At 36.6% G+C, this 27054-nt stretch overlaps 1 protein-coding gene across 9 annotated transcripts in view; it reads right to left on the bottom strand.

Annotated features, from left to right (window-relative positions):
- Positions 1-27054, bottom strand: part of RASAL2 (RAS protein activator like 2) — a 361137-nt gene that overhangs the window by 223541 nt on the left and 110542 nt on the right. The window contains exon 1 of one of the 9 annotated variants that reach the window (XM_086694779.1): positions 13126-14387. The exons of 4 other annotated variants lie outside the window; for them this stretch is intronic. In XM_086694779.1, coding sequence (XP_086550905.1) covers positions 13126-13723 — 598 coding nt within the window. In that variant the 5' untranslated portion in view covers positions 13724-14387. Of the gene's footprint in view, positions 1-13125; positions 14388-27054 lie in introns of those variants that run through there. 4 more of the 9 variants (XM_086694775.1, XM_086694777.1, XM_086694776.1 and 1 more) reach the window with 4 other exon arrangements.

The raw sequence follows: 27054 nt of genomic DNA on the forward strand, positions 1-27054 counted from the left end.
ATCACACTGCTCTTAAAAACCCAGGTGTAGGAAGTTGTTAACTACGTATTCAATTAAGACTAAAATCTTATATCTTCACAAACACTTATTGAATGAACACAAAGATATAAAACATGAATCAAATAGCAAGACTATAACATGTTTAGATAACAAGTGGAAAACCAAATGTGACTTAAAGCCTCAAAACACCACATCCTTATTTTAGACGTAGTATAGGTCCTTTACAAAATAGAAGGGTAAATACCCAAGTGAAACACAGACCCATGTAAAGACCTGTTTGTGAGCATTCATAGCAGTATAATAGCCAAAAAGTGTAACAAGCCAATGTCTACCAACTGATGAATATATAAACAAAATGTGGTATATCCATATCATGGAATAATATTTGGCTATAAAAGGAAATGAAGTACTGACAGTTGCTACAACATAGATTAACCTTGAAAGAATTAGGCTAATTAAGAGGCCATACACAAAAGGCCACACATAATAAGATTCCATTATATGAAATCTTTAGGCACGTCTATAGAGACAGAAAGCACATTAGTGGTTACCTATGGCTGTGGCAGGGGAGTGGGCAATGGGGAAGTGCTGCTAATAAGTACAGTTTCTTTTTGTTGTTGTAAGATTTATTGCAGGATGGTTGCACAACACTTTGAATATACTAAAAACAACTAAATTGTGCAAAAGGGACAATATTGTGATTCCACATGAGTGAGACACCTAGAATAGTCAAATTCACAGAGACAGAAAGTAATGGTTACAAGGGGCTGGGGAGAGAGATGAGAGGGGAGTTACTGTTCAATGGATACAGAGTTTCAGGTTGGGAAGATGAAATACTCCCAGATGGATGGTGATGATGGTTGTACAGCAATGTGAATATACTTATTCTACTGAAACTACACTTAAAAAGATTAAAATGGTAAATTTTATGGTAGGTATATGTTGCTACCATTCAAAAGTTCAGTTGAGTCATATACTTTGAGTAAATTGTATGGTATGTAAATTATATCTCAGTAAAGCTTTAAATAAAAATAAATAAGGTAGGGGTGTGTGTGTATGCGTGTGTGTGTATAAAAGAAGGAAGAGTAAGCCTGCCACCACAACGGGTAAGCTCCTAATCTATAATCATAAAAGTTGAGTGGCTTTGCTAATAGATTCTGGTTCGCCTGGAATAAGATGGCCAGATGTGCCAAGACCAGGGTGCTAACCTTGACAATTTCACTACCCCCACACTACAACTCCCACCTGAATGATTTCATCCATTCCTGTGGCTTCAGTGTCCATGTGCTCATGATTCCCAAATGTCTATCTTCATATGAAAACTGATCTCTACTCTTGAACTGCTGCCCCATTATTCCTCAGTGCTCACCGGACAGATGCTCCCAGGCTCTTGAAGACCTCTCAAACATCATATGCTCAAAAGAGGGCCATGAAATGGAGAGGTAAGAACAAGGGCTTGAAGTTACAGAAACCTAGGAGCTACAGAAACCTAGACAGCTGGGCAGTCTTAGAGAAGTACCCAAACCCTTCTGATTCTCTAATTCCTTACTTTTAAAAGAAAAATAACTCCAACTACCTCACAGGATTTTTCAGAGGATTAAACCAGATAAATGCATATAAAGTACTCAGAGGTTGAAAACCAAGCATATAGAAATTACTAAACACATGTTCACTGTCTTCCCCTTTGAAATGTTCCACTTCTTTATTCTCAAATTCAGTTAAAGGTACCACCATTTTCCAAATCTATAAACCTTGAACCCTTATTTGCCTTCTGCCTTACTCTAGAAATTCTGTCACAATCTACCTCAGAAAGGTCTTTTTACTGGAACCTCTACCCTCATTTATTATTTTTTGTTTTTTAAATATAATTTATTGTTAAGTTAGCTAACATACAGTGTAAACAGTGTGCTCTTGGCTTCAGGAGTAGATTCCCATGATTCATCACTTATGTACGACACCCAGTGTTCGTCCCAACAAGTGCCCTCCTCAATGCCCATCACCCATTTTCCCCTCTCCCTTGGCCCCCCCATCAACTCTCAGTTTGTTCCCTGTATTTAAGAGTCTCTTATACCCTCATTTATTATTGACACTTATTTTTAATTCAGGCTTTTATCACATCTTACTTAAACTCTGGCACAATTTGATTGTATCTCTCCATCATCAGCCCATCATCCATGCTATCGTTAAACTGTCTTCCTAAAAAAATCAAACTTATATCCCTACTTTAAAATCTCTGTTACGTTTGAAATCCAAAATCGTGAGCTTGGTACTCAGCACAGAATTCTTCAAACACTAACTCATTTTCCTTTGGAGTCACATGTACTCATATTTCCACCCTCTACACAGTTCACTTTGTGAACTTCTCACCATTCGCTGGATGCACTTTTGACACTCACATTGTTCCCTGGGTCTAAATTACCCCCTAATTCCTTAACTTGGGAGACTTCTATTAACCCAAACCTATTTCAAATGACATGTTGTCAGGGATTATTTGTATTATTTATCTGTTCACATATCTGCCTCCTCTCCATGTTGTAAACTACCAAAACATGGATAATGGGCTATGTTCATTCTGTATCATCCTTGGTTGCTGGTGATGAAGGGGGATCTTCAATACTGAAGATCCAGATCCAGTTACATTAAGACATTTTTGCTCCAAGATAAAATGTCAGAGACACCTAGTGTTTAGTGTAAATCACACCATAAAGTTTCAGCCAGTTAAATAACTTGTTAATCACAATATTTAAAAACAAATCCTTTTTGTTTTGTTATTATTGTTGTTTGCTTGCCTTCTTAAGACTTCACTAGAAAACCATGACCAACTGAAAAACAAGGGATTATTAATTTTTATAAGCTTGAGAAGTAAAAAAAAATGACCCAGTTGCAACATATATCAAAAAAGATTAGTTGAAGAGAGTCTGGGTGGCTCAGTCAGTCGGTAAGTGTCTGACTTTGGCTCAGGTCATGATCTCACGGGTCGTGAGTTCGAGCCCCTTGTCGGGCTCTGTGCTGACAGCTCAGAGCCTGGAGCCTGTTTCAGATTCTGTGTCTCCCTCTCTCTCTATGCCCCTCCCCCTGCTCGCACCCGCTCGCACTTGCGCTCTCTCTCGCAAAAATAAACATTTAAAAAAATATTAGTTGGATAACTAGGCAAGTTTTAGAGTGGTTGAGAATTCTACTGGTTTTTAGCCCAGGCTCTAACATCAGAATCTCCGATTTTGGTAACTGAGATTAATAACAAATTCTAAAGCTGAGAGACAGGTACAAGCTTGTGGCATCAGGCCCCTAAGCAGACCACCAGATTACATACCTTTGAAGAAATAAATTCCATCCTAGGTTAGGGGTGGCTCTGCACTCAGATTATTAGGCAGAGTCTAGAAAAACTACTCTATGGTTGATGTCATCATTACCTACCACTGACCACACTGGGTTGAATCCTTTGCACCTAATACCTCAATGAAGAATGTCTTCTGATTATCTCAGGATTTGGTAATGAAAGGCTCTCCCACTCAAATTTCTAGAAATTTAGCAAGAAAAAAGATACTGGTAGCCAGAAGGTGAGACAGCAACCAAGTAATCTTTTTTAGGAATGGACTAGAATATTTCCATTTATTTATAGGGAAATAAATAAATAGGCTAAGAAATTTTATTACTTAGGATACTGGCTCTCTCTTATACATTTATTTCTCCGTTTACTGACTTGGTGAATATAAGATAAATAACTTTGTTTTAGCTGAGAAGTCAAACCAGCCAGTTATTTGTTAAGGAAAGTCTTCCCACATAAAGCACATATTTTTTTCATTTTATTTGTCAGATTGCTCAGAAATTGCAAAACCACATGGAAAGAGTGAAATCTGATCATTTAAACATGAGACAAAAAGGACAAGAAAATTTTACTTTTAAGAATAGCTTCACTGGAGACTTTGATACAAATTCAATGAGGGAAGTAAACTAAAATATTCAAGTTAGTTTGTTTTTTTCTTTTTTGTGTGTGATTGTACCTAATAATTAGCTTGAATTTTATGTTAATTGGATTTACTTAAATCTGAGGCAAAAATAATTACAAATTTTGTTAGCATTGGAGGTAACTTAGCACATACTAATGAACTAAAAATCCAGGTGAAAATAATTTTAAAAACATAACACAGTAAATGAAACAAGCAGAAAAAGTTGTCAGTAATAGTGAACGAAAAATTTTAAGTCATTTTATTTTTATTTTATTTTTTTTTTTTTAATTTTTTTTTCAACGTTTTTATTTTATTTTTGGGACAGAGAGAGACAGAGCATGAACGGGAGAGGGACAGAGAGAGAGGGAGACACAAAATCGGAAACAGGCTCCAGGCTCTGAGCCATCAGCCCAGAGCCTGACGCGGGGCTCGAACTCACGGACCGCGAGATCGTGACCTGGCTGAAGTCGGACGCTTAACCGACTGCGCCACCCAGGCGCCCCATTAAGTCATTTTAAAGTAAAACTGCTAAATAATAAAGGCACCATGAATGAATTCACTACAGATTATTTCTGAAGTGTTACTTATATTCTAAAATTTAGAAGAGGATTACATTTTATTCAATGGGCTAAAAACATACACAGTTTTGATCTCAAAATCACGTGATAATAGGACCCCAAAAAATTACTGCATAATCTCAGAGGCAGGAGCATAGTTACAGATGACTTATCAAAACAAAACAAAAGTGATCTAAATAAAAAGTGCTAGCATACCTCAGCAAAAAACACCTTAAAATAATTGTGTACCATACATAGGTTATTCCAGACACTTCAATGCTAGCAAAATAATAGGAATATGAATGATAAAAAAAATACATCTCAACAGATGCCAATTTAATACAACTCAGTATTCAACTTTAATACTCTAAAATATTAAATATAAAATTTCTTTTTTTTTTAATTTTTTTTTTTAACGTTTATTTATTTTTGAGACAGGGAGAGACACAGCATGAACAGGGGAGGGTCAGAGAGAGGGAGACACAGAATCTGAAACAGGCTCCAGGCTCTGAGCTGTCAGCACAGAGCCCGACGCGGGGCTTGAACTCACGAACCGCGAGATCATGACCTGAGCCGAAGCCGGATGCCTAACCGACTGAGCCACCCAGGCGCCCCAAATATAAAATTTCTTAATGTGAGAAGCAGCATATTTAAAACTAAAGTCAAAAATCCTATTTTGTATAATACTGGTTATTAACTCCAAAGATTTAAATAATAATAGGTGTTACCAATGGTATGTTAAATTTAACAGCTACCACCTCTGAAACACTACCACAAACCCCCATTACCACCGTTTGATCTGCAACATTTCTGAGGTGCTAACAGCCCCGCCATGGTGGTTAATTTGAAGGTATCAATGCAGTGTCACTACTGGGCCACTGGGAATAAATACACAACAATCGACCGGCTTCTGCAAGCTGGCCTCAGTGCATCCCTGGGCAATAACTTCTACTGAGCTCTCACTACCTGACAAGCACTGTGCTATGGACTTTACACAGCCCATTTCATCTAATCGTCACAACAACCTACTAAGCAGGTATTACTTCATCTTACAAATGAGTAAGCTGAGGCTCAGAGACATAAAGTAATCTGCCCAAGGTCCCATTACTAATGAGTGGTAGAGTCAGAATTTGAAAATATTTTTAATCATTTTAATGGTCATTCTTCATTCTGACCCATTGTTATAAATGGATCACGCATGACCTGGTTTTAAAGTTACCTAACTCATCCGTTCATCTACTTATTTGTGGTATTACCATAAATATCGGTGAAACCATAATTTGATCCCTAATGAAAACAATGCCAGTAACTTCCATCGACCCATGCAACACTTCCCTCCCTATCCCCTTCGTTCTCCCCAGCAAAGGTAAATCCTAAAGTTGGTGTTAATCATTCTCTTAAAGACAGGTTTATTCCCAGGTATACCTGAAGAAAACTTCCAATTCTTAACAACTACCTTATGTTGTTTTGTAATACTCTTTCAATACAGGTATTAGCCCTATTTTAAATATGAGGAAGATAACCTCAGAGAGGTCAAACATAACATACCAAGAATTAAATGCAAATAGATGACATATAAAGAGTTTGGAAACAGGTCTTCATGTCTCCCAAGACTAATCATCTTTCCCCTAAAATATTCTGCTACTAAAATAAGGGATGCTGATTTTAACTATCAGATGAACAATCAGTAATAAACTAGAGCTCAGTACAAAAATCAACATACTTTTTATCATCTTTAAAATTAACTGTAAAATATGCAATAAAAACAGAGCTCAATCACAAGTATAATAAAATGTGTGAAGGTTAATTTTTTCTTTTATTAAAAACATTTGCAAAGTCCCAATGGAAAAATTAAAGAAGTCATGAACAAATGGAAGTCACATACACACAACACTGCTCTTAGTTGGGAGGTCTACATATCGTAAAAAAAATTGCAGCGGCGCCTGGGTGGCTCAGTCAGTTAAGCGTCTGACTTTGGCTCAGGTCATGATCTCGTGGTCCGTGAGTTCGAGCCTCACGTCGGGCTCTGTGCTGACAGCGCAGAGCCTGGAGCCTGTTTCAGATTCTGTGTCTCCCCCTCTCTCTGCCCCTCCCCTGTTCATGCTCTGTCTCTGTCTCAAAAATAAATAAACGTTAAAAAAAAAAATTGCAAAGGTTCTTCTACTAAGCAGTTAGTAAATACAAAGCTAAAATAAAGCACTCACAGAATTTGAGAACACATTTAGAAAATATCACTTAGACAAAACTGGTTACCTTAAGAAATGTTTTATAAATGTAAAATAAGGATTGAAGCATTCTTTTTTTTTTTTTTCAACGTTTACTTATTTTTGGGACAGAGAGAGACAGAGCATGAACGGGGGAGGGGCAGAGAGAGAGGGAGACACAGAATCGGAAACAGGCTCCAGGCTCTGAGCCATCAGCCCAGAGCCCGACGCGGGGCTCGAACTCACGGACCGCGAGATCGTGACCTGGCTGAAGTCGGACGCTTAACCGACTGCGCCACCCAGGCGCCCCAAAGCATTCCTAAGTCTACTCCAAGGAGACTCCAGGATGTGTCTTCATGAACAGATGATTTTTATTTTAAAGTGACTACAAGGTAGACAAAGCACTTGACACATACTATCTCATTTAATCCTTGTTACAACTCCACAGCATCTATATTACAGCTTTAGTTTCATTTTTTAATTAAGTTTTTAATTTTTATGCCAATAAAAATACAGTGCTATATAAGTATTCACTATATTGTTTAGTGATTCAACAATTCTAGAATTACTCAGAGGCCATCATAAGTGTACTTTTTAATCCCCATCACCTATTTCATTCATCTCCCCCACTCCACCTCCCCTCTAGTAACCATCAATTTGTTCTCTACAGTTAAGAGTATATTTCTTGGTTTGTCTCTCTCTCTCTCCTTTATTTTTTCCTTTGCTTGTTTGTGTGTGTGTGTGTGTGTTTCTTAAATTCCACATTATGAGTGAAATCATATGGTATTTGTCTCTCTGTCTGAATTATTTTGCTTAGCATTCAATTCTCTAGCTCCATCCATGTTGTTGCACATGGCAAGATTTCATTCTTCTTCATGGCTTTATGGCTTCATTATTCTTTATTCCATTGTGTGTAGGGACATACACATAAAGAAGATGTGTGTGTATATATGTACATATGTACAACATACATTTGTCCATTGGGGACAGTTCTTTCTTATAAAGAAAATAGAACTGGAGACGTTATGTCTACTTTGCAACTAAAAAGACAGCCAGAATTTAACCCCAGATCTAACTCCAACATAAGGACTAAGCAGCCTATTACATAGCTACCTGTTTGGTACCTGAAAAAAAATTTAAATTTTCATTGCTTGATTAAAATTAAAATCCTTGGGGCGCCTGGGTGGCGCAGTCGGTTAAGCGTCCGACTTCAGCCAGGTCACGATCTCACGGTCCGGGAGTTCGAGCCCCGCGTCAGGCTCTGGGCTGATGGCTCAGAGCCTGGAGCCTGTTTCCGATTCTGTGTCTCCCTTTTTCCCTGCCCCTCCCCCGTTCATGCTCTGTCTCTCTCTGTCCCAAAAATAAATAAACGTTGAAAAAAAAATTAAAAAAAAAAAAATAAATAAAATTAAAATTCTTAGGGATTATGACCCGTTTTAAAGGTCTTCCTTATATTTTTGTCTGAAAAATTTTATACAGCTTTTTTTTACTTTTATAATTAGAGAAAAGTTTATTTCATTTTGTAGGGTAAAAAACCTTTGTTGACTATAGAAATAGAAAAATCTGTGAAATAAGAGAAATTCTAGGAAAATTTTTTAAATGTTTTTTTTTTTTGAGAGAGAGAGAGAGAGAGAGAGAGAGAGAGAAGGTTGGGGGGGGGGGAAAGAGAGGGAGACACAGAAACCTAAGCAGATTCCAGGCTCTGAGCTGTCAGCACAAAGCCCAATGTGGGGCTCCAACCCATGGACCGCGAGATCATGACTTGAGCTGAAGTCGGACACCCAACCGAGCCAGCCAGGTGCCCCAGGAAAATATTTTTAAACAGAAATAGAGACACTCAGAAGATTTTAAACATATGCTGAAATCATGCAGAAAGGAATAATTTGGTATATATTAATATGCAAATATTAATACTGAAAATATATATAGCTAAAATAGCTAATTAATAGCAAATATTAATAACTAATACTATATGTGGGTAGGTGTTACACAAAATTGCTGAAATGCAGCAATCCTTAGGAGAGATGTCAGAAAGGGAACATATTTCTCTATTTTTGCACAGACATCTCTTTTAATTCATAAGTAAATAAAAGGTTCAATTGTAGAGAATATCTGAAACACTGTATAAATTCTTATACTAACTAATCCTCACCACTATTTATTAGATGTATATCTTATGAAATTACAGTATTTTTAGTTTTTCTAATTTGGTTAATGATTCCCTAGAATAAGTGAGGAAGCTGTTAGTTACTTGATAAAATAATGTGCCCTATATTCTAAGCACTAAGAACAGTGTCTCAGGAACTCCATAAACCTTTGTTGAGTTAGTGTATAAGGTCCTTCCCAGTAGGTTTATGAAAAACTTTTTAAAAATTGAATGAGCATATTAAAAGAAAATTATCCAGAAAAAAAATAAAGTCTTCTAATTCCCAAGTTAGGAGGTCTTTAAAAATATAACACTGGAGAGAGGATAGTCTTATTACTATAACATCATAAATAATGTCAGTTTAACAAGACATAAACTATAACCAGAAAGAAAAACTACATTGGGTAAATTTAATTTCCTTTCCTACCTTTTTTTCTTAAAGCTTTCATTCCTATCTCTACCTACTGACAGAGGAAGAAAAAGAATTTAGGAATGAAATTGCCTCCCAGTAACTTAGAATTTACATCCCATGCACATTTAAAATAACATAGTTTTTTCTAAGTTTCACACAGCTAGTAAGTAGCAACTATGTAGGCCCTATGATAGTCTGCTGATTTGATATGCTATAATGGGTTTGTGGCTATTCCTCTCTTATTGAGTGTTTCAATTTACTTCCACTATTGCAAACATGGAAACTCCATTCTTAGACATGAGCCCAAAGCAGTTGGAATTACAATTAGACATAAAAAGTACAAGTTACATTTTTACATTGTATCATTTGACCTACATATTATCTGACCTACATCAGACAAAAGAATATTTATTGCACAACTGGAGGGTTGAGCATGGAATATCACTGAAGCCTTTCAGCTTCTCCCTCCTAAATTGGTTAGAGACCCTGAGAATGACATATTTCACTGCTTTAAGCATGAGGGTAATTACAGTCAGCTATGGCACAAGAAATTATTCCTTGTTTATGCTCAGAACAAGTTCAGGTGCACAGGGTTTAAGACTAGAACATTGCAGGGGCGCCTGGGTGGGTCAGTTGGTTGAGGGTCCGACTTCGGCTCAGGTCATGATCTCCCAGTTTGGGACTTCGAGCCCAGCGTTGGGCTCTGTGCTGACAGCTCGGAGCCTGTAGCCTGCTTCGGATTCTGTGTCTCCTTCTCTCTCTGCCCATCCCCCACTTGTGCTCTCTCAAAAAATAAAAAAATGTAAAAAAATTTTTTTTAAAGACGAACATTGCAATTTACTTACATTTGTCAATTACAACACTCAACAATCAGGTATCCTCCTTCTCTCCCTATTTTTTTTTAACTTTTTAAAATGTTTATTTATTTTTGAGAGAAAGAGAGAGAGAGAGAGTTGAGGGGAAGGGCAGAGAGAGAGAGGGAGACACAGAATCTGAAGCGGGCTCCAGGCTTTGAGCTGTCAGCACAGAGCTCAATGCGGGGCTCAAACCCATGAACCGTGAGATCACGACCTGAGCCGAAGTCAGACACTCATCTGACTGAGCCACCCAGGTGCCCCTCTCCTCCCTATTTTTTTAAAAAACTATATCCGTGTAATTTCACTTTCTTAACAGCAACAAGATCTAATATATATTGAACAAATGCTATGTGCCAAATGCTTTAAATACACACTACATTACTTAATGCCTCTCACCTCTTGCAGTTCATATTGAATAAGAAAAGTAACAAACACTAGTGAGTTTCAAATTAAGAAATATATTTATTTCCTTAACACAGTCTTAAAGATATCTATGGTGGGGCGCCTGGGTGGCGCAGTCGGTTAAGCGTCCGACTTCAGCCAGGTCACGATCTCGCGGTCCGTGAGTTCGAGCCCCGCGTCAGGCTCTGGGCTGATGGCTCAGAGCCTGGAGCCTGTTTCCGATTCTGTGTCTCCCTCTCTCTCTGCCCCTCCCCCGTTCATGCTCTGTCTCTCTCTGTCCCAAAAATAAATAAACGTTGAAAAAAAAATTAAAAAAAAAAAGATATCTATGGTTTAATATTCCATACCTTGCTACGATACCACAATAGCAGCTCTGATCAGAACAATTTTCATTTATATGCCATCTGTGAATAAATAATATACATAGCATTTTCAAATTTTATCACTTGTGAGGAAGGAATTACCATTCCACAAAAGTGTAAAAAGAGATTCAGTGAATAAATTTCACAGAAGATAACTGGCATAGATGCAAGTAGAATTCAGGTCTCTTGGGCCAATCATACTCTCTCTTGTGGGGAATAAGCAAGGCTGGAAGGTTCACGATTACAGAAAGTTAGAAAACCACTGACATAGACTCTACGCTGGGTAGAAGCTACGGGCCACAGGGAAAAAGAGATCTCTAGACAAGAACTGGCAACAATCTTTGTATTAAATAGCACATTTCAGGTTTAAGAGCTTGAATCTTCACTGGTAAAGCAAGTAGGGGACATCACAGTTAACTGTTTAATAAAAATTGCTGATCTATCTGACTGGAGAGAATACTGTGTAGGGTTCTTTAATTATTTGACTTGAAATCCCTTATTAACAGCACCTTAAACTCTGTTTATGCATAATTATTCTGTGATTATAAGTGATAAAGAGTATTAGGAAATATATTAGGAATATAATAAATACGGAATACTTTGTATCTCCTTAAGTAAACCATAAATGTATAAAAAGTAGGGACAGTCTTTGAGCACATGACACACAGCAGGCAGTCGACAGCTTGGCAAATTTACTAGAAACCGAAAGTTAACTACAAAAGCCCAAAATCTTTATGAAGACAAAAAACAAACAAACAAAAAATAAAAAAAAAATAAAAAAAAAAAAAACAAAAAAAAGAAAAAAAAACCCAAACCCTCAAAATCCTCTAGCCTTCTTTTATCAACTGCACACATATTAACCCTTGAGAAGCACCTATTCTAAGAATTTATTACAAACTCTTAATTCGCTTTGACACGCCTTTACATCATCCTGTCATCACCTAACAAGGAAACACACGTACTGGCGTCCAAGGAAACCCAACAACCTAGTCCTTCAAAAATTTTAATGGAATGTTAATACAGGTACAGCAACAAGATTTTACTCTTGGTAATTATTCATAAGCCAAGGGTAAGAAGCAAACAGATAAACTTAACAGTATCATTAAAACTCACTAAGCAAAAGAAAATCTAGGGAGGACAAGGTTTAGGAGGAATAATGAATTATTGTCACACCTATATTTGGAAAATTACTTAATTTTTCACTGATATGGCACCCTTTTGCATTCTTCATCTTCATTTTAAAAGAAATTAGACTGTACTCCAACAACAAAATTCCTCAACAATTCCCATAATTTCCTAAAGAGTTTAAATTTTCACGATATGGTGAACCTTATAGGAAAGATAAGCTAAAGTTTTCTAATAGTAAGAGCTTGTCCAAAAATGGCCTCAACTGGATGGAGATACTATCAGAGTCAGTGCTGAGGTTTCCAAAAACAACAAACAAACAAATATGGGTCATGACACACAACTGAAATAGTTCAGCAGATAAGGTCAATCATTTCCAAGGCAATCAGATAAAACTTGGAGTTCTTTTTTTTGAATTTAACAATGCTACCATCAATAGAAAACATTTTTAAATTTAAACAAGTCCTAAATGAGATTAAAAAAAAAAAACAAACTGATGATTCTTTTGTACGAAATGAATCAAACACAAACTTCTCCACTGTCATCTGAACAAGTTGAAGATCTGCATCTCTTGCTTCCATATTCAAATTGTGTATTTTCATGACATAAGCAAATCATAATTCCAACCTAATAAAAGCTGTCAATACAGTTCTGCTCTAAATAGTTCTAATATCTGTCAGTTTTTATGAAGGGATAATAATAGAAATTCTGTTTAATTCTCAACTTTCTCATGAGGAAATTATTTGATTATTTCTCCTCTAAATTGCATTTAACTTGCAAAAGTAGATCAATGGAGATTTAAAAAAGGGGTTACCAAAAAAAACCCCAAACAAAACAAAAACCTTTTATACAGGCTCCATAGCAGAATTTAAGAGTATAACATAAAAAATTCCTTAATTTAACCAAATCCATTTTTTACTTTTATTTACCATCATTCATTGAAAGAGGATTTCTGTAGTAGTGTTTTATCACTTTTAAAAATTATATTAAATTTGCTTCATAATGAGCAAATAGAATGGCTTATCTTATTATAAAACACAAGTAATTAAAATTTCAATAGTAATTAAAATTGAGCCATCCCTTCCTTTTCAACCCTTATTCATCACAATATACCTTCTCTTACTGGCTCATTGGTTGATTCTCCTCTTAAACTCAGCATCCTGGAGAAGCCATTGGAAAGAGTAGAAAAAATGCCACGGATGAAATATCCCTGCTGCTCAGACTCCTCTGACCTCACTGAAGTCGGCCACGGTCTACCAAATCTGATACTGCAGCGGGGTTCTGGCTCGGAAATAGATCTGGTGAATGGAACCCGAAGTGACCGGGTGTTGACCAGGTTCAGCTTCTCTGTTGATGTTCCAAGGACCTCATTAGCAGAGGAAGAAGCATTATTACCAACCATCTTTGGCACGACCTTTTGTTGTGGTTCATCCAAGTCTCCTTTATTAGTCTGCCATCTCTCCCTTTTGCCCCCTTTCCACCTAAAGCTGGGATGTGTTTGCCACCGATAAGCACCCAGTGGCTTTCCTAGGTTGGAAACAGCATGTTCATTTTTCTTCCTCTTGCTTTTCACTGGACCACGCCAAGGATAATTCTTTAAGCTTGTTCCTATCTCTGAATTTGCATAAGCAGGTTCTGACAAAGATCTTCGATAGCTTGGAGGACAAGGTGATGTTTGTCTCTTAAAGATGCTCATCTTCCACGACTCCATTTTTAAACAACTTCTCTAAACTTTAAGTTTCCTCCACTCTGCAGTCTTTGCAGTTGAACCACACTTGTCCGTGCAGTCCAAAATATTCAACTGCTTAAGCAGCTTTCTTTGTGTGGCTTTGAACCACAGCAGATGTTGCTGCTTAAGAGCTGGTGTCATGTTATTACCCCATTTTCCCAGATCTCCGAAATTTCAGCAGCACCCAAAAATCTCTTGCCTGAAGCAAATTATCCTCAGAGTGAAGCAAAAGTAAAGATTTCCAGAAGATCATCTCGCTTGCTGCAGTAGGTCACATTTCTGTACTAAGTTTTCAGGAAATGATTTTAAAGAAAATAAGAAGTGAAATAAGAGCAACAAAAAACCCACAAACACCTTTCTGGACCAATAGCAGTTAAGTGTTCACCATGCAAATGACAGTGGGTTAAAAACAGATTGTGAAAGTACTCAAGCTGACATCCACACTGTACGGAAGAAGGAAGAAAACTTGCCTCAAAGCCTGCCCTTTAAGTGGCAACTCTTCAGAAGAGTTTTTAAAATCTGTATTTCAGATATTTAATTTCAAGAAAATCACTGCTATTTATACCACATCTTCTCTCAAAATTAATATTGATTTTCAACCAATAGGTAGAGGCGTATACTGTTTTGTTCAAGGAGGCACTACAAGGAGGAAAAATGAAAAAAAGAATGCCAAAATTTAAAGCCATTTTAAATATAAATATACTAGGGAGAATTTTAAAAGCATAAATGAACAGAAAAGAGAACAGGGATCAAGGATATTTGCTATGAATTATAGCAAAGTAAAAGCAAAGTCTTGAGGTAGTCTCTTGTGGGAAATAGAACATAGGAACATACATACTTAGATGATTTCTAGAAGGGGAAAGTTTGCTTTGTAAATTTAATTGGGATAAGTTGTCTGGAAAAATATTCCCTGTTTAAACAAAGAAATTCCTTTACTCTTCTCTGTGCTGCTTACAACTTTAAAAAAAAAAAGCTGACTATTTAAAATTTTGTTAAAGCAAGTACCTTATAGTGAACCAAGATCATGAATGCCAAGTTTCTGGCTGGTTAATTTTTTTTTTCAAATGTCTGCTCCTGAAAATAGGGGTTTCAAATGGAAAACCTGACAGACTTTAGACCACCAATAAAAGATTTATAACATGGCAATCAAATCACTTTGCAAGTTGTAGAAAAAAATAATCTCATCTGGAAAACTAAAAAAACTATTCATGTAGTTGTAGAACATGTACAATGAAGAACAGTTCTCACACGAAGTCTCATTGCTGTAGAAATAGTTAATTTAGTACCATATCTATTCCTTTTTTTTTTTTTAAGTTTATTTATTTTGAGAGAGAGAGTGAGCATGAGTGGAGGGGAGGGGGAGAGAGAGAATCCCAAACAGGCTCTATACTCTCAGCTTGGAGCCCAATGTGGGGCTCGAACTCACAAACCATGAGATTATGACCTGCTCCAAAGCCAAGAGCCAGACGCTTAACCAACTGAGCCACCCAGGTGCCTTGTATGTTATCTATTCTTTTAAACATCTTAAAATGTTCTAGGGGTGCTTGGGTGGTTCAGTCGGTTGAGCACCTGACTCTTGGTTTTAGCTCAGGTCATGATCTCATGGTTTCATGGGATAGAGCCCCGCATCAAGCTCTGCACTGACAGTGTGGATGGAGCCTCCTTGGGATGCACTCTCTCCCTATCTCTCTGCCTCTCCCCCACTCACGCCATCTCTGTCTCTCTCAAATAAATAAACTTTATATATATATATACACATATATATGTGTGTGTGTGTGTGTGTGTATATTTAAATGTTCTAGTTATTTCCATTATCATAAGGCAATAATCTCATTTTTGTTTATGCAGTCTCTAAATTTACACATTTCTATATTAAAGAAATGATGAAGTACTTGGCTTTCCCAAAAGCATAACAAATCAAAGTGTCTTACAATCATAACATCTTCCCCTGTTTAAAAACAAAAACAAAAAACAGAAATCTGACTTTGCATAGAGAAACACAATAAACATTAAGCTGTAATCTCTATTTATGGCATATCACACTTTCTACAAAAGTTAATCTGCAATGAAAATAAACCTAAATGCAAAATATAAAACTATAAAGCTTATAAAATAAACCATAGAATATATTTGCAAATTGATTGTAAAGATTTTTTAGAACACAAAAAAGCTTATAAAATAAACCATAGGAGAATATATTTGCAAATTGATTGTAAAGATTTTTTAGAACACAAAAAGCATTAACCATAATAGGAAAATATTAATAAATATAAGTCCATGAAATCAAAACTTATGTTCAGAAGATATATTAAGAAAATCAATAAGCAAGTCAAAAAATGGGAGAAAATATTCACCATACAAATACCTCACTATTTGTACCACAATATATAAAGAACTACAACTAATGAGTAAAACAGAAACCTAATATTTAAAAATAGGCCAAAACAGTTGGACAAACCCTTCACAAAGAAAGCTGTGTGGAAAAAGAAAAAAAGAAAGAAGAAAGTTGCATGAATGGTCAATAGGCATATAAAAAACTACTCAATCTCATCAGTAGTTAGAGAAATATGAATTAAAGCTATAATGAGACATCACTCACATCCAAAGAATGGCTAACATTTAAAGGGCTAATAACACAGGTGTTGGTGAGGATGTGGAGCAACCAGAAATCTCATAATTGGGGATGGGAACATAAAATGGTACAATTACTAGGAGACAAATTTGAAATTTTCTTTATAAAGATACACATACATCTACCCTATGACCCAGTGGTTACACTCATAGGCATTTACTCAAGAGAAATGAAAATATACACACTTGTACCTGAATGTTCACAGCAGCTTTATTTAAAACAGCCACAGACTGGAAATGCCCATCACAGCAGAATGAATAAACAAATTGTGGTATTTTCATACAATGATATACTACTCAACCAGAAAAAGAATGAACTATTAATTTTAAAAAAATGTGGACGAATATCCCAGATACTATGCCAACAAAAGGAAATGGACACAAAAGGGTACATACTGTATAACTCCATTTCTATGGAGTTCTAAAACAGGATAAACTAATCTATAATGGAAAAAAAAAGCCAGAAAAGTAGTTGTCAATGATGAAGGACACTATTAACAGGAAAGGGGCACCAAGAAGCCTTCTGTCACAGAGATAGGAGTATGGGTTTATGTTTTTGTCAAAACTCACCCAAGTGTTCACTTAAGATTTATGCACTTTTCCATAATTAAATTTTACCTTAAAAAATTGTAAGCAATATCAAACTCCAGTTAGTAGGTATGCTTAGTCAGTGTTATGAGTTAGCAATTCTGAAATCATTTTCTGTGTATTTGAGGCTTAAGGAAAGAAGTAAACATGCCAAAGAGAATGAATGAATGGATGAATGGATGAATGGATGAATGAATGAATGAATGAATGCATACATACATACAAATACTGGAACTAACATTATGTGCCTCCTGAAATGTTGAACTGTGAAGGATACATACTCATGTATTATTCTTGCAAAAATACTTGGCCTAAGTCTAACCTAGTCACAAGCAATATCACATAAATTCAAATTAAAAATCTACAAAATAACTTTTCTTTTCAGTTTCAGCCACATTTTGTTTCTCACACCAAAAAAGGGATCTGAAGCAAGTTATGCCATTCATTAAGATCTGCACAGGTGGGTGTTAAAATAGTCTGCTTCAAAAATGTCAAGGTTAAGAAAATAAAAAAAACAGCTATGAAACTGCTATAATTTAAAGGAGACTAAAGAAAGACAACTAAAAGCAATTCATGATCTGGACTGGATCCTGAACTGGGGAAAAAATAGCTACAAAGGACATTATTGAGACAAATGACGAAAGTAGAATATGGATTATGGATTAGATAACAGAATCATATCAACATTAAATTTCCTGATTTTGATAGCTTTACTATGATTACAAAAGAGAATGTTCTTATTCTTAGGAAATTCGCACAGTATTTAGGGACATAGGGGAGGGGCATGATGTTTCCAACTTACTTTCAAATGATTCAAGAAAAAAACTATGCATAGAAAAGTAGATACATTATGATAAAACAAATGGGGCAAAGCGTACACAATTATTGAATCTAGGTAAAGGATATACAGGAGTTTCTTGCACTCTAGCAAATTTTCTATAGGTTTGAAATTACATCAAAATAAAATATTAAACAAGTAAAATTTGGGGCACCTGGGTGGCTCAGTTGGTTAAGCATCCGACTGTTGGTTTCGGCTCAGGTCATGATCTCACAGTTTGTGAGTTTAAACCCCACATTGGGGTCCTCACTGATGGTGCGGGGGCTGCTTTGGATTCTCTCTCACCCTCTCTCTCTGCCCCTCCCCTGCTCACTCTGTCTGTCTCTCTTCTCTCAAAAATAAATAAATAAGCTTAAAAAGAAAAAGCAAGTGAAATTTTTAAAATTTCACGACTATTTCCTTTCAGCCTGTAATACAGATATTTTCATTAATAACACTGTAATGGTGTCTGTTTCAGAGTATCTTTCGACTAATGTAAAGAAATATCTAGTTCCACAGGTTTTATGGGAGAGGGAATTCGATCAAGATTAGCCCCTATTAAGACACTTCAGTGGAAAATTAAATTAAGACTATAACTTTGAGAAAAGTTGTACAGGAGTAGAACTTGAGCTCTGTAATCGACCTCGTGAAATTCAGAGACTCAATGTTCAATGAGGAAATTCTTTTATACACTAAATAGGTAAGGTGAAAATAATTATCATAGTTCCTAAACTCATCAACTTAATCCTTCTAAGGAAGTGCCACAATTCTTCTTACCATAAACTTCCCTATTCAAGGAATATGGAACTGGAAAATATTAAATAACACAGAAAAAGATGCAGGAGAAATCAGGAAGCAAACGAGCAACAGACTGAGGAAGTGACAGTCTCTAAGAAGAACAGTTAAAGAGGGGCGCCTGGGTGGCTCAGTCGGTTAAGCGGCCGACTTTGGCTCAGGTCATGATCTCGCAGTCCGTGAGTTCAAGCCCCGCATCGGGCTCTGTGCTGACTGTTCAGAGCCTGGAGCCTGTTTCAGATTCTGTGTCTCCCTCTCTCTCTGACCCTCCCCTGTTCATGCTCTGTCTCTGTCTCAAAAATAAATAAACGTTAAAAAAAAATTAAAAAAAAAAAAAAAGAAGAACAGTTAAAGAAATAAAGAAGACTCATCTCTCTCACAACTGCTAAAGTTTGAGTCAAAAAATGCTTCAATCATCTTTTATCATTATGAAAGCCTAATATTATTTGTTACTTATTTCTCCAAGTTTTATCTTTCATCTGAATTTAAGACAATAACTTGCCACTCCACATTTTCTGAGTTTTCTCAAAATACATATAATGAATTCAGGAATTTTTAAGAAAATATTCACAGGATTTATAGTCTTTTAAAATTAGAAACAATGATACTCACTGAACTACCACATTCATTATAAATCCTACTGTAACAATTGGCTGCTGATTGAAGGGTCAGTACAGGAATGTTTCTGCGACCTCAAGTTTCAATCAACTACTTTAAAATTTCCACAGGGGCACCTGGGTGGCTCAGTCAGTTGAGTGTCCTACTCTTGATTTCAGCTCGGGTCATGACCCCAGGGTGGTGGGATCGACCTCCATGCTGGGCTCCATACACAGCCTGCTCAAGATTCTCTCTCTCTCAGGGTGCCTGGGTGGTTCAGTCAGCTGGTAACTGAATATTAATTTCGGCTGAGGTCATGATCTCAGGGTTTTGAGTTTGAGCCCTGCATTGGGCTCTGTGCTGACAGCACGGCGCCTGCTTGGGATTCTGTCTCCCTCTCTGCCCCTCCCCCGCTTGCTCTCTAGCTCTCTCTCAAAATAAACAAAAGTAAACTTAAAAAAAGATGCTCTCTCTCATAAATAAACTTCAAGAAAAATTAGGGGCACTTGGGTAGCTCAGTCAGTTAAGTGTCGGACTCTTGGTTTCAGCTTGGGTCATGATCTCACCGTTCATGAGTTGGAGCCCCATACTGGGTTCCATACTCACAGCACACACTACTTGGGATTCTCTCTGTCTCTGTGTCTGTCTCTGTCTCTGTCTCTCTCTGCCCCTCCCTGTGTGGTGCACTCGCGCACACGCTCTCTCTCATAATAAATAAACAAACTTAAAGATTCACTCTCTGTCTGCCCCTGTTTCCTGCTCACATACTCTCTCCTCTCCCTAAAATAAGATAAAAAAAAAAAAAAGAAAAAAGTTTCATGATAATAATTTGTAATATTTAAAGCATAGCTTTAAGAACCATTCTGGTTGCTAAATCAAAAGAAACATCTGAATTCCCTAAATGAGTATGCAAGTACTTACATTTGCATAGAGTAAGATGTCACATTGTAATTGCACACCTACCATATATCAGGCACTGTATTAGGACTATAGGAACAAAAAAGAACAGGACAGATACGGTTGCTTCCCTCTTGGAACTGCCAGTTGCTCAGGAAAGGCTTACATAAGGAAGGGAAAAGTATACAAGGTGTTAGAGAAGTTACTAAGAGGATTTTTACCAAGTCTAAGGCACAAGGATAGAACCAACTTCTTTTGAGTTTCTCTTGATCTTGAGATGCTGTGATTACATTCAATTCTGCTATAATGTAACATGCATTCCTAAAAATAACCACACTATACAAAATTGTACAATAAAACTACAGGGCTTATGGGGAAGATGGGGCTGGGGAGCCACACTCAGGAACTGTAACAGTGACACGTAAGAAAGATAAGAAGCTAATAAAAACTGTAGACCATTTTATACATGTTAAATGGTTAAGAAACACCTATATGCAAAAATAAATATGGCAGTTACTTTGAAAAAAAAACTTTAAGTTTGCCTGTGGGAATGGGAGTCAGAAGGGTGCAGCCTCTGCTTTTTCTCAAAGTAGAGAAAGGAGGATTATCTGAAATCTGAAAGAGAGCTGGGGCACCCTGGGGGATGGATGAGGCTTAAAACACAGTGAAGGACTGAGGTAGCTGCTAGTTGGTTGAAATGTATGCTTTCTGAGTATCTCCTATTCGACACAGTTTAACTGGATACAGTTTTCTGCATTTAGCTAGTTTCTCAGACAAATGCCACAAAAGCAAACATAAAATTCACACAACACTCAAATTGTTCCTTAATATCAATCACATGGTACAAATCCTGGTTTTGAAAACAAGCATGATAACAGAACTGACTGTATTTTCTCTTCTCTTCCATATACAACTGATCACTAAACAACAATAAGGCCCACTTATACATGGATTTATTTTTATATAAATACAGTACAGTACAGTTCATGTATTTTCCTTATGATTTTCTTAACATTTTCTTTTCTCTAGCTTATTTTTTATTGTAAGAATACAGTATAAAACGCATACATAAAATATGTTATCAGGTCAACAGCAAGCTATTACTAGTTACGTTTCAGGGCAGTCAAAAATTATATGTGGATTTTTGACTGCACAGGGGCCAGTGCCCCTAACCCCTGCATTGTTCAAGGGTCAACTGTTAAAAGCAGGCAAAAACCAGCAGGAGACCTTACTGCTGGAAAGCAGAATAGCAGCAGGGAAGTGGCTTTTTTTTTTTTTTTAAGTATAATTAACATACAGTATTATAGTAGTTTCAGGGGTACAATCACTCAACAATTCTGTATATTATTCAGTGCTTATCACAGTTAAGTGTACTCTTAATCTCCTTTACTTCATGAATCCCCCTACCCACCTCCACTCTGACAACCACTAATTTGTTCTCCATATTTGAGAGTCTGGTTTTTGTCTTTTTTTGTTTGTTCATTTGTTTCTTAAATTCCACATATAAATGAAATCAGAAGATATTTATCTTTCTCTGGCTTTTTTAACTTGGTGTAATAGCCTCTAGGTCCATCCATATTGTTGCACGTGGCAATTTCTCATTCTTTTTCATGACTAATATTTCAGTGTGTGTGTGTGTGTGTGTGGACACGCACATATGCGCACGTGTATCACTTCTGTATCCATTCAACTGTCCATGAATACTTGGGTTGCTTCCAAATCTTGGCTATTGTAAACAGTGCTGTAATAAGATAGAGGTGCATATATCTTTTCAAATTAGTGTTTTCATTTTCTTTGTGTAGACACTCATAGTAGGATTACTGGATCATATGATATTTCTAGTTCTAATTTTTTGAGGAACCTCCATACTGCTTTCACAGTGGCTGCCCCAATTTGCATTCCCATCAACAGTACACAAGGGTTTCTTTTTCTCCACATCCTTATCAACACACATTATTTCTTCTGTTTTTGAGTCTAACCATCCTGACAGGTATAAGGTGATATCTCATTGTGGTTTTGATTTGCATTTCCCTGATGACTGGTGGTGTTGAGCATCTTTTCATGTGTCTGTTGGTCAGATGCATGTCTTATTTGGAAAAATGTCTGTTTGGTCCTATGCCCATTTTAAATAAGATTATTTGTGGTTTGAGTTCTGTAAATTCTTTATACATTTTAGATATTAACCCCTTATTGGATACATTATCATTTGCAAATATCTTCTCCCAATCAGTAGGTTGCCTTGTCATTTTGTTAATGGTTTATTTGCTGTGCAAAAGCTTTTTACTTAGGTGTAGTCTCAATAGTTGATTTTTGCTTTTGTTTCCCTTGCCTGAGAAGACATATCTAGAAAAATGTTGCTAAGGCCGATACCCAACTGCCTATGGTTTTCTTCTAGGAGTTTTATGGCTTCAGCCCTTGCATTTAGGTCTTTAGCCCATTTTGAGTTTATTTTTGTGTATGATATAAAAAAGTGGTTCAGTTCATTCTTCTGCATATAGCTGTCCAATTTTCTCAACACCATATATTGAAGAGACTGTCTTTTCCTCAATGTATATTCTTGCCTCCTTGGTTGCTATTTTCTTTTATTTTTTTAACAACAAAATCTACCGTTATTTTTGTTATTACCAGAGATTTTCATTTTTATACTATTAATTTTTGAAATATATGAAATTTTATAATGAGCATGTATATTGTGTTCCTTCTGAAAGTAGAAATTTACATATAATACATATAACTTTTTAAATTTTATATTAAAAATTTATATACTTATACATAAAATCTACCCACAGCAAAAATAAAAGCCTTAACATTAACCCTCAGAATCTGAATTAGAGAACAGAGAACTAGAAAAGTCATTGCAGATCAACTTAACCAACTCTTTCAAACAATTAGATAAAGGCAGGGCATAGAGATTTGTCCACAGTTACCTGGTTAACAGAAAACAAACAAACAAACAAGCAAATAACCCACATGTATCCCAATTCCCAGTTCAAGATTCCATAACCTCCTTAAATTAGCATTTTCCAAATTAGCATTTCCAAGAACACAGTTGAAAATTTTAGGCTTCAAGAGTGTAAGTGTGACATTAAGTCCAGTTATTCTACTGTTATTTAGTTTAAATGCTAAAATTCTTTCTTTTTTAAAGTTTAAGATAGGCTATCATCTTCTCATTAAAATGTCCTTTCAGATTTACTTCAACTAAGGGAAGCAAACAGAGATGAAAAGGCAAAACTTGAGCTTTCTCAGTTTGCAAACAGTCTGCCACTGTTTCCTATCTTAAGACATACCCTTTCTATACGGAAATTCTATCCTATATATCCCACATGCTCTTGTGTAATAGAAGACGTGACATATGCTACAATTAACCAAGAGTTCTGGAGTGCTGTTACTAGAACAAGACAGCACATACCTCCTTAGATCAACTCATGAAAAACTTTAAAAATAGGAGTCATTTCTCTTAACTAGAAGAAGACATCTTTCAATTTTTTTTTTTTTTAACGTTTATTTGTTTTTTTGGGACAGAGAGAGACAGAGCATGAACGGGGGAGGGGCAGAAAGAGAGGGAGACACAGAATCGGAAACAGGCTCCAGGCTCTGAGCCATCAGCCCAGAGCCCGACGCGGGGCTCGAACTCACGGACCGTGAGATCGTGACCTGGCTGAAGTCAGACGCTTAACCGACTGCGCCACCCAGGCGCCCCAGAAGACATCTTTCAAAAATGCAAAGTCTTTGTTTATACAAAGCTAAGTAATTAATACCAAACATCCCTTTCCCATCTCCTATCACTGGAGCACATCTGCTTCCCGATGAAACACTTCCTGTGGCAAAAACTACCTCCCTTCTAAGCAGAACTCAAAGATACACCTGACATAACTGCTTCTGGTTGAAGAGACAAAGATATGTCTAGAGAGGCCAAATGAAGATTACTTTTAACTGACAAGTGTTGGAATCAATGGTCATTTAAAATAAGAAGCATTTTCAAATAGAAACAAAAACATTCATGATTCCTAAAGCCATTATTAAAGTCTTTTTTAAAAAATTAAAAATAAAAACACTGGTTTTCTCCAACCCCTCTAATCACACCTTCTTTGCCTCCTTTGAGGTTCATTCTTCTCTAGTCTAAATGTTGGGAGTTTTTCAAAGCTGGGTCCTTAGCACCCCCTCTCCATTTTCTCACCACACATCATCATTCACAGGTACCACATCAACTTACACCCAGTTCAGACCTTGTCTCCACTGAGCAACATACTCATATATTCAATTTGATGTTTTGTGCCGATCTCAAATTCAAAATGTTTAAAACCTAACTCATGGTCTTTTCTTTAAAATCTGGTCTCATTACAGTGTTCCTTATCCTAATAAAAGACACCACATCCATTCAGCTGTAGAAGCCCAAACCTCACTCATCTTCCTCTCTGACCATTCAACATGCAATCCATGAGTCTTGCTGACTTTCCCTTATAAGTATTCTCTAATCTATCTACTTCTTGCCATTTCCCTAAATTAACTACTATATTTCTCACCTGGGTTACAACAGCATCCTAAACTCACCTAACTACCTCTACTACAGCCCATGTAAACCATTATTCTTACTGCACTCAGAATAATCTTCTCAAAATACAAATTTATGGGATCTTGTTTAAAACCTTTCAGTGGGGGTGCCTGGTGGCTCAGTTGGTTAAGCATCTGATTTTGGTTCAGGTCATGATCTCACGGTTTGTGAGTTCGAGCCTTGCCATTGGGTGAGCTCAAGCCCCACTTTGGGCTCTGTCCTCACAGTGTGGGCCCTGCGTAGGATTCTCTCTCTCCCTTTCTCTCTGCCCCTAGCTTACTTGCACCTTCTCTCACTCAAAAATCAAACAAACAACAAAAAACCTTTCAATGGCTTCCCCCTACTTTTCTAAAAGCAATGCAAAACAAGCCAAAATTCCTTAACATACTTTGGTGTACCTACCTCACCCCTTCAGCTTCCTTCTTAAAGACAAACTTGCTTAAATCCTTCCAGCCCTTTCTACCAGCCATGTTCCCTCCCACCCACAGGGCTCTTGCTCACATTGCTCCCTCTGGAAGGATCTTCTTCCCATCATCACCTTCCTATGTATGCTTCTGGATTGCAGTTCAAGGGTTACCTCATGAAAGGGTCCTCTCCTGACCCATTACAGGCCTTCACAGCCTCATGCATTTCTCTATTACAACTGCAGCTGTATTTGGACATTTCCTTGTGAGGTTATTAATCAATGCCTGTTTCACTCACAAGGCTATAATCTCCATGCCTGTTTTTATGACCCATAGTGACCCCACTGCTTGGCAATGGTGGGCACACAATAAATGTTTGTTAAATCAACTAATAAAACCTGAGAAAGATCTAAAATAAAAGTACCTAACTTCATAATTCCACCAATCCAGAGCCAAGATGACGCTGGTTTGTTCCAAGGTTGTAGAAGCAGAAATGATGAGAAATGGATACTTAGTGTATTTTATTGATGGATTGATGGTGAGTGTGTATGCTATAGACCAAATGTGTCTATATTGTGTCCCTCCAAATTTATATGTTAAAATCCTAACTAACCCTCGATGTGATGGCATTTGAAGATGGACTTTGGGAGATGATTAGGTCATAAGGGTAGAACCATTTAATAATGATATTGTTGATGCATGCTGTATTTGCCAATTAAAATGTTTTAAAAAATTAAAAAATAAAAAAAAATTTTGAATTAAAAATAAAAAAGTACCTAACTTCATACTGGTAGCACTTATTTAACATTATCTCTGAAACCATGAAGATCACACAAATATATACCATGAGGAGAAGGGGCAGAGTAGGGAGAGAAAACAGTCACATACACTCCAGATAGTTGTTTTCCTTGAATCAGTTAGTTATTTGTTTCTTCAAGGATATGGATAGAGGGAAGTATTAAAGGAGGGAAATAAGAATAATGTAAAATGGGAGGAAGGCAAGAAAGAGACATGAAACACTTAATTGTTAAGGAATTTTTTCCCAGAAATATAAATTTAGTTAATGTAGAAAGTGTTATCTTTTTTTAGTGTGTATTTAGTTTTGAGAGAGAATGAAAGAATGAAAGAATGAAAGAAAGAAAGAAAGAAAGAAAGAAAGAAAGAAAGAAAGAAAATGAAAGAACGAGCTGGGGAGGGGCAGAGAGAGGGAGACACAGAATCTGAAGTAGGCTCCAGGCTCTGAGCTGTCAGCACAGAGCCTGACATGGGGCTCGAACTCCCAAACCGTGAGATCATGACCTGAGCTGAAGTCAGACACTTAACTGACTGAGCCACCCAGGCATCCCAAAAATATTATCTTAAGCCTCAGGTATGCATAAGGCAATATAGGTTGTTAATTACAAGGAAACAAAGAGCACATCTTTTTCAGAAAGAACATTTCAATCCAAGCAGAGAAGTGATAAATCAAGTACCTATGTCAGCCGCTGAGATAGATGAAAGAAAAAGTTTAAGGAAACAGAGAAAGGTTATAGAATTTCTAAATAGACTTAAATTAAGTTTTATGAAGCATAAATGTCATAAAACTATGTCCTCAGCTTTTCAGGACAGCACTATTTAATTTTCCATCTTCTCAATATAGAGGACTCACAAAATGATAAACAAAAGTAATTTATTTTACTGTTGTAAGACTTTTCCAACAAATAAATTTTCAGTCAGAAATAAAGGGCAAAAAAGAGGATTTGTGACATTTATTGTGTTCTTTAACATCCACTTAATACATGACCTGTGTTTATCCTATGACCATATTTAAAGGGCATTTACACAGCTGGCAGGTGGAGTTAAAACGCAACAGAAGATGATCAGTTGATGTTTGGGAAGGAGAATCAATAAAGGTAATAACCACATGACTTATAAATAAAGGTAATAACCACACTGACTTATGTCATGGCAGAATCATTTGAAATTGTTGAGGCAGATTCCCTCAAAATGATCCAGATTTAAATATATTTTTTTCATTGCTTCCTGTTTAGCT

This window comes from Puma concolor, chromosome E4 (assembly GCF_028749965.1).
Source record: "Puma concolor isolate L17-30 chromosome E4, mPumCon1.1.hap2, whole genome shotgun sequence".
Classification (NCBI taxonomy): domain Eukaryota; kingdom Metazoa; phylum Chordata; class Mammalia; order Carnivora; family Felidae; genus Puma; species Puma concolor.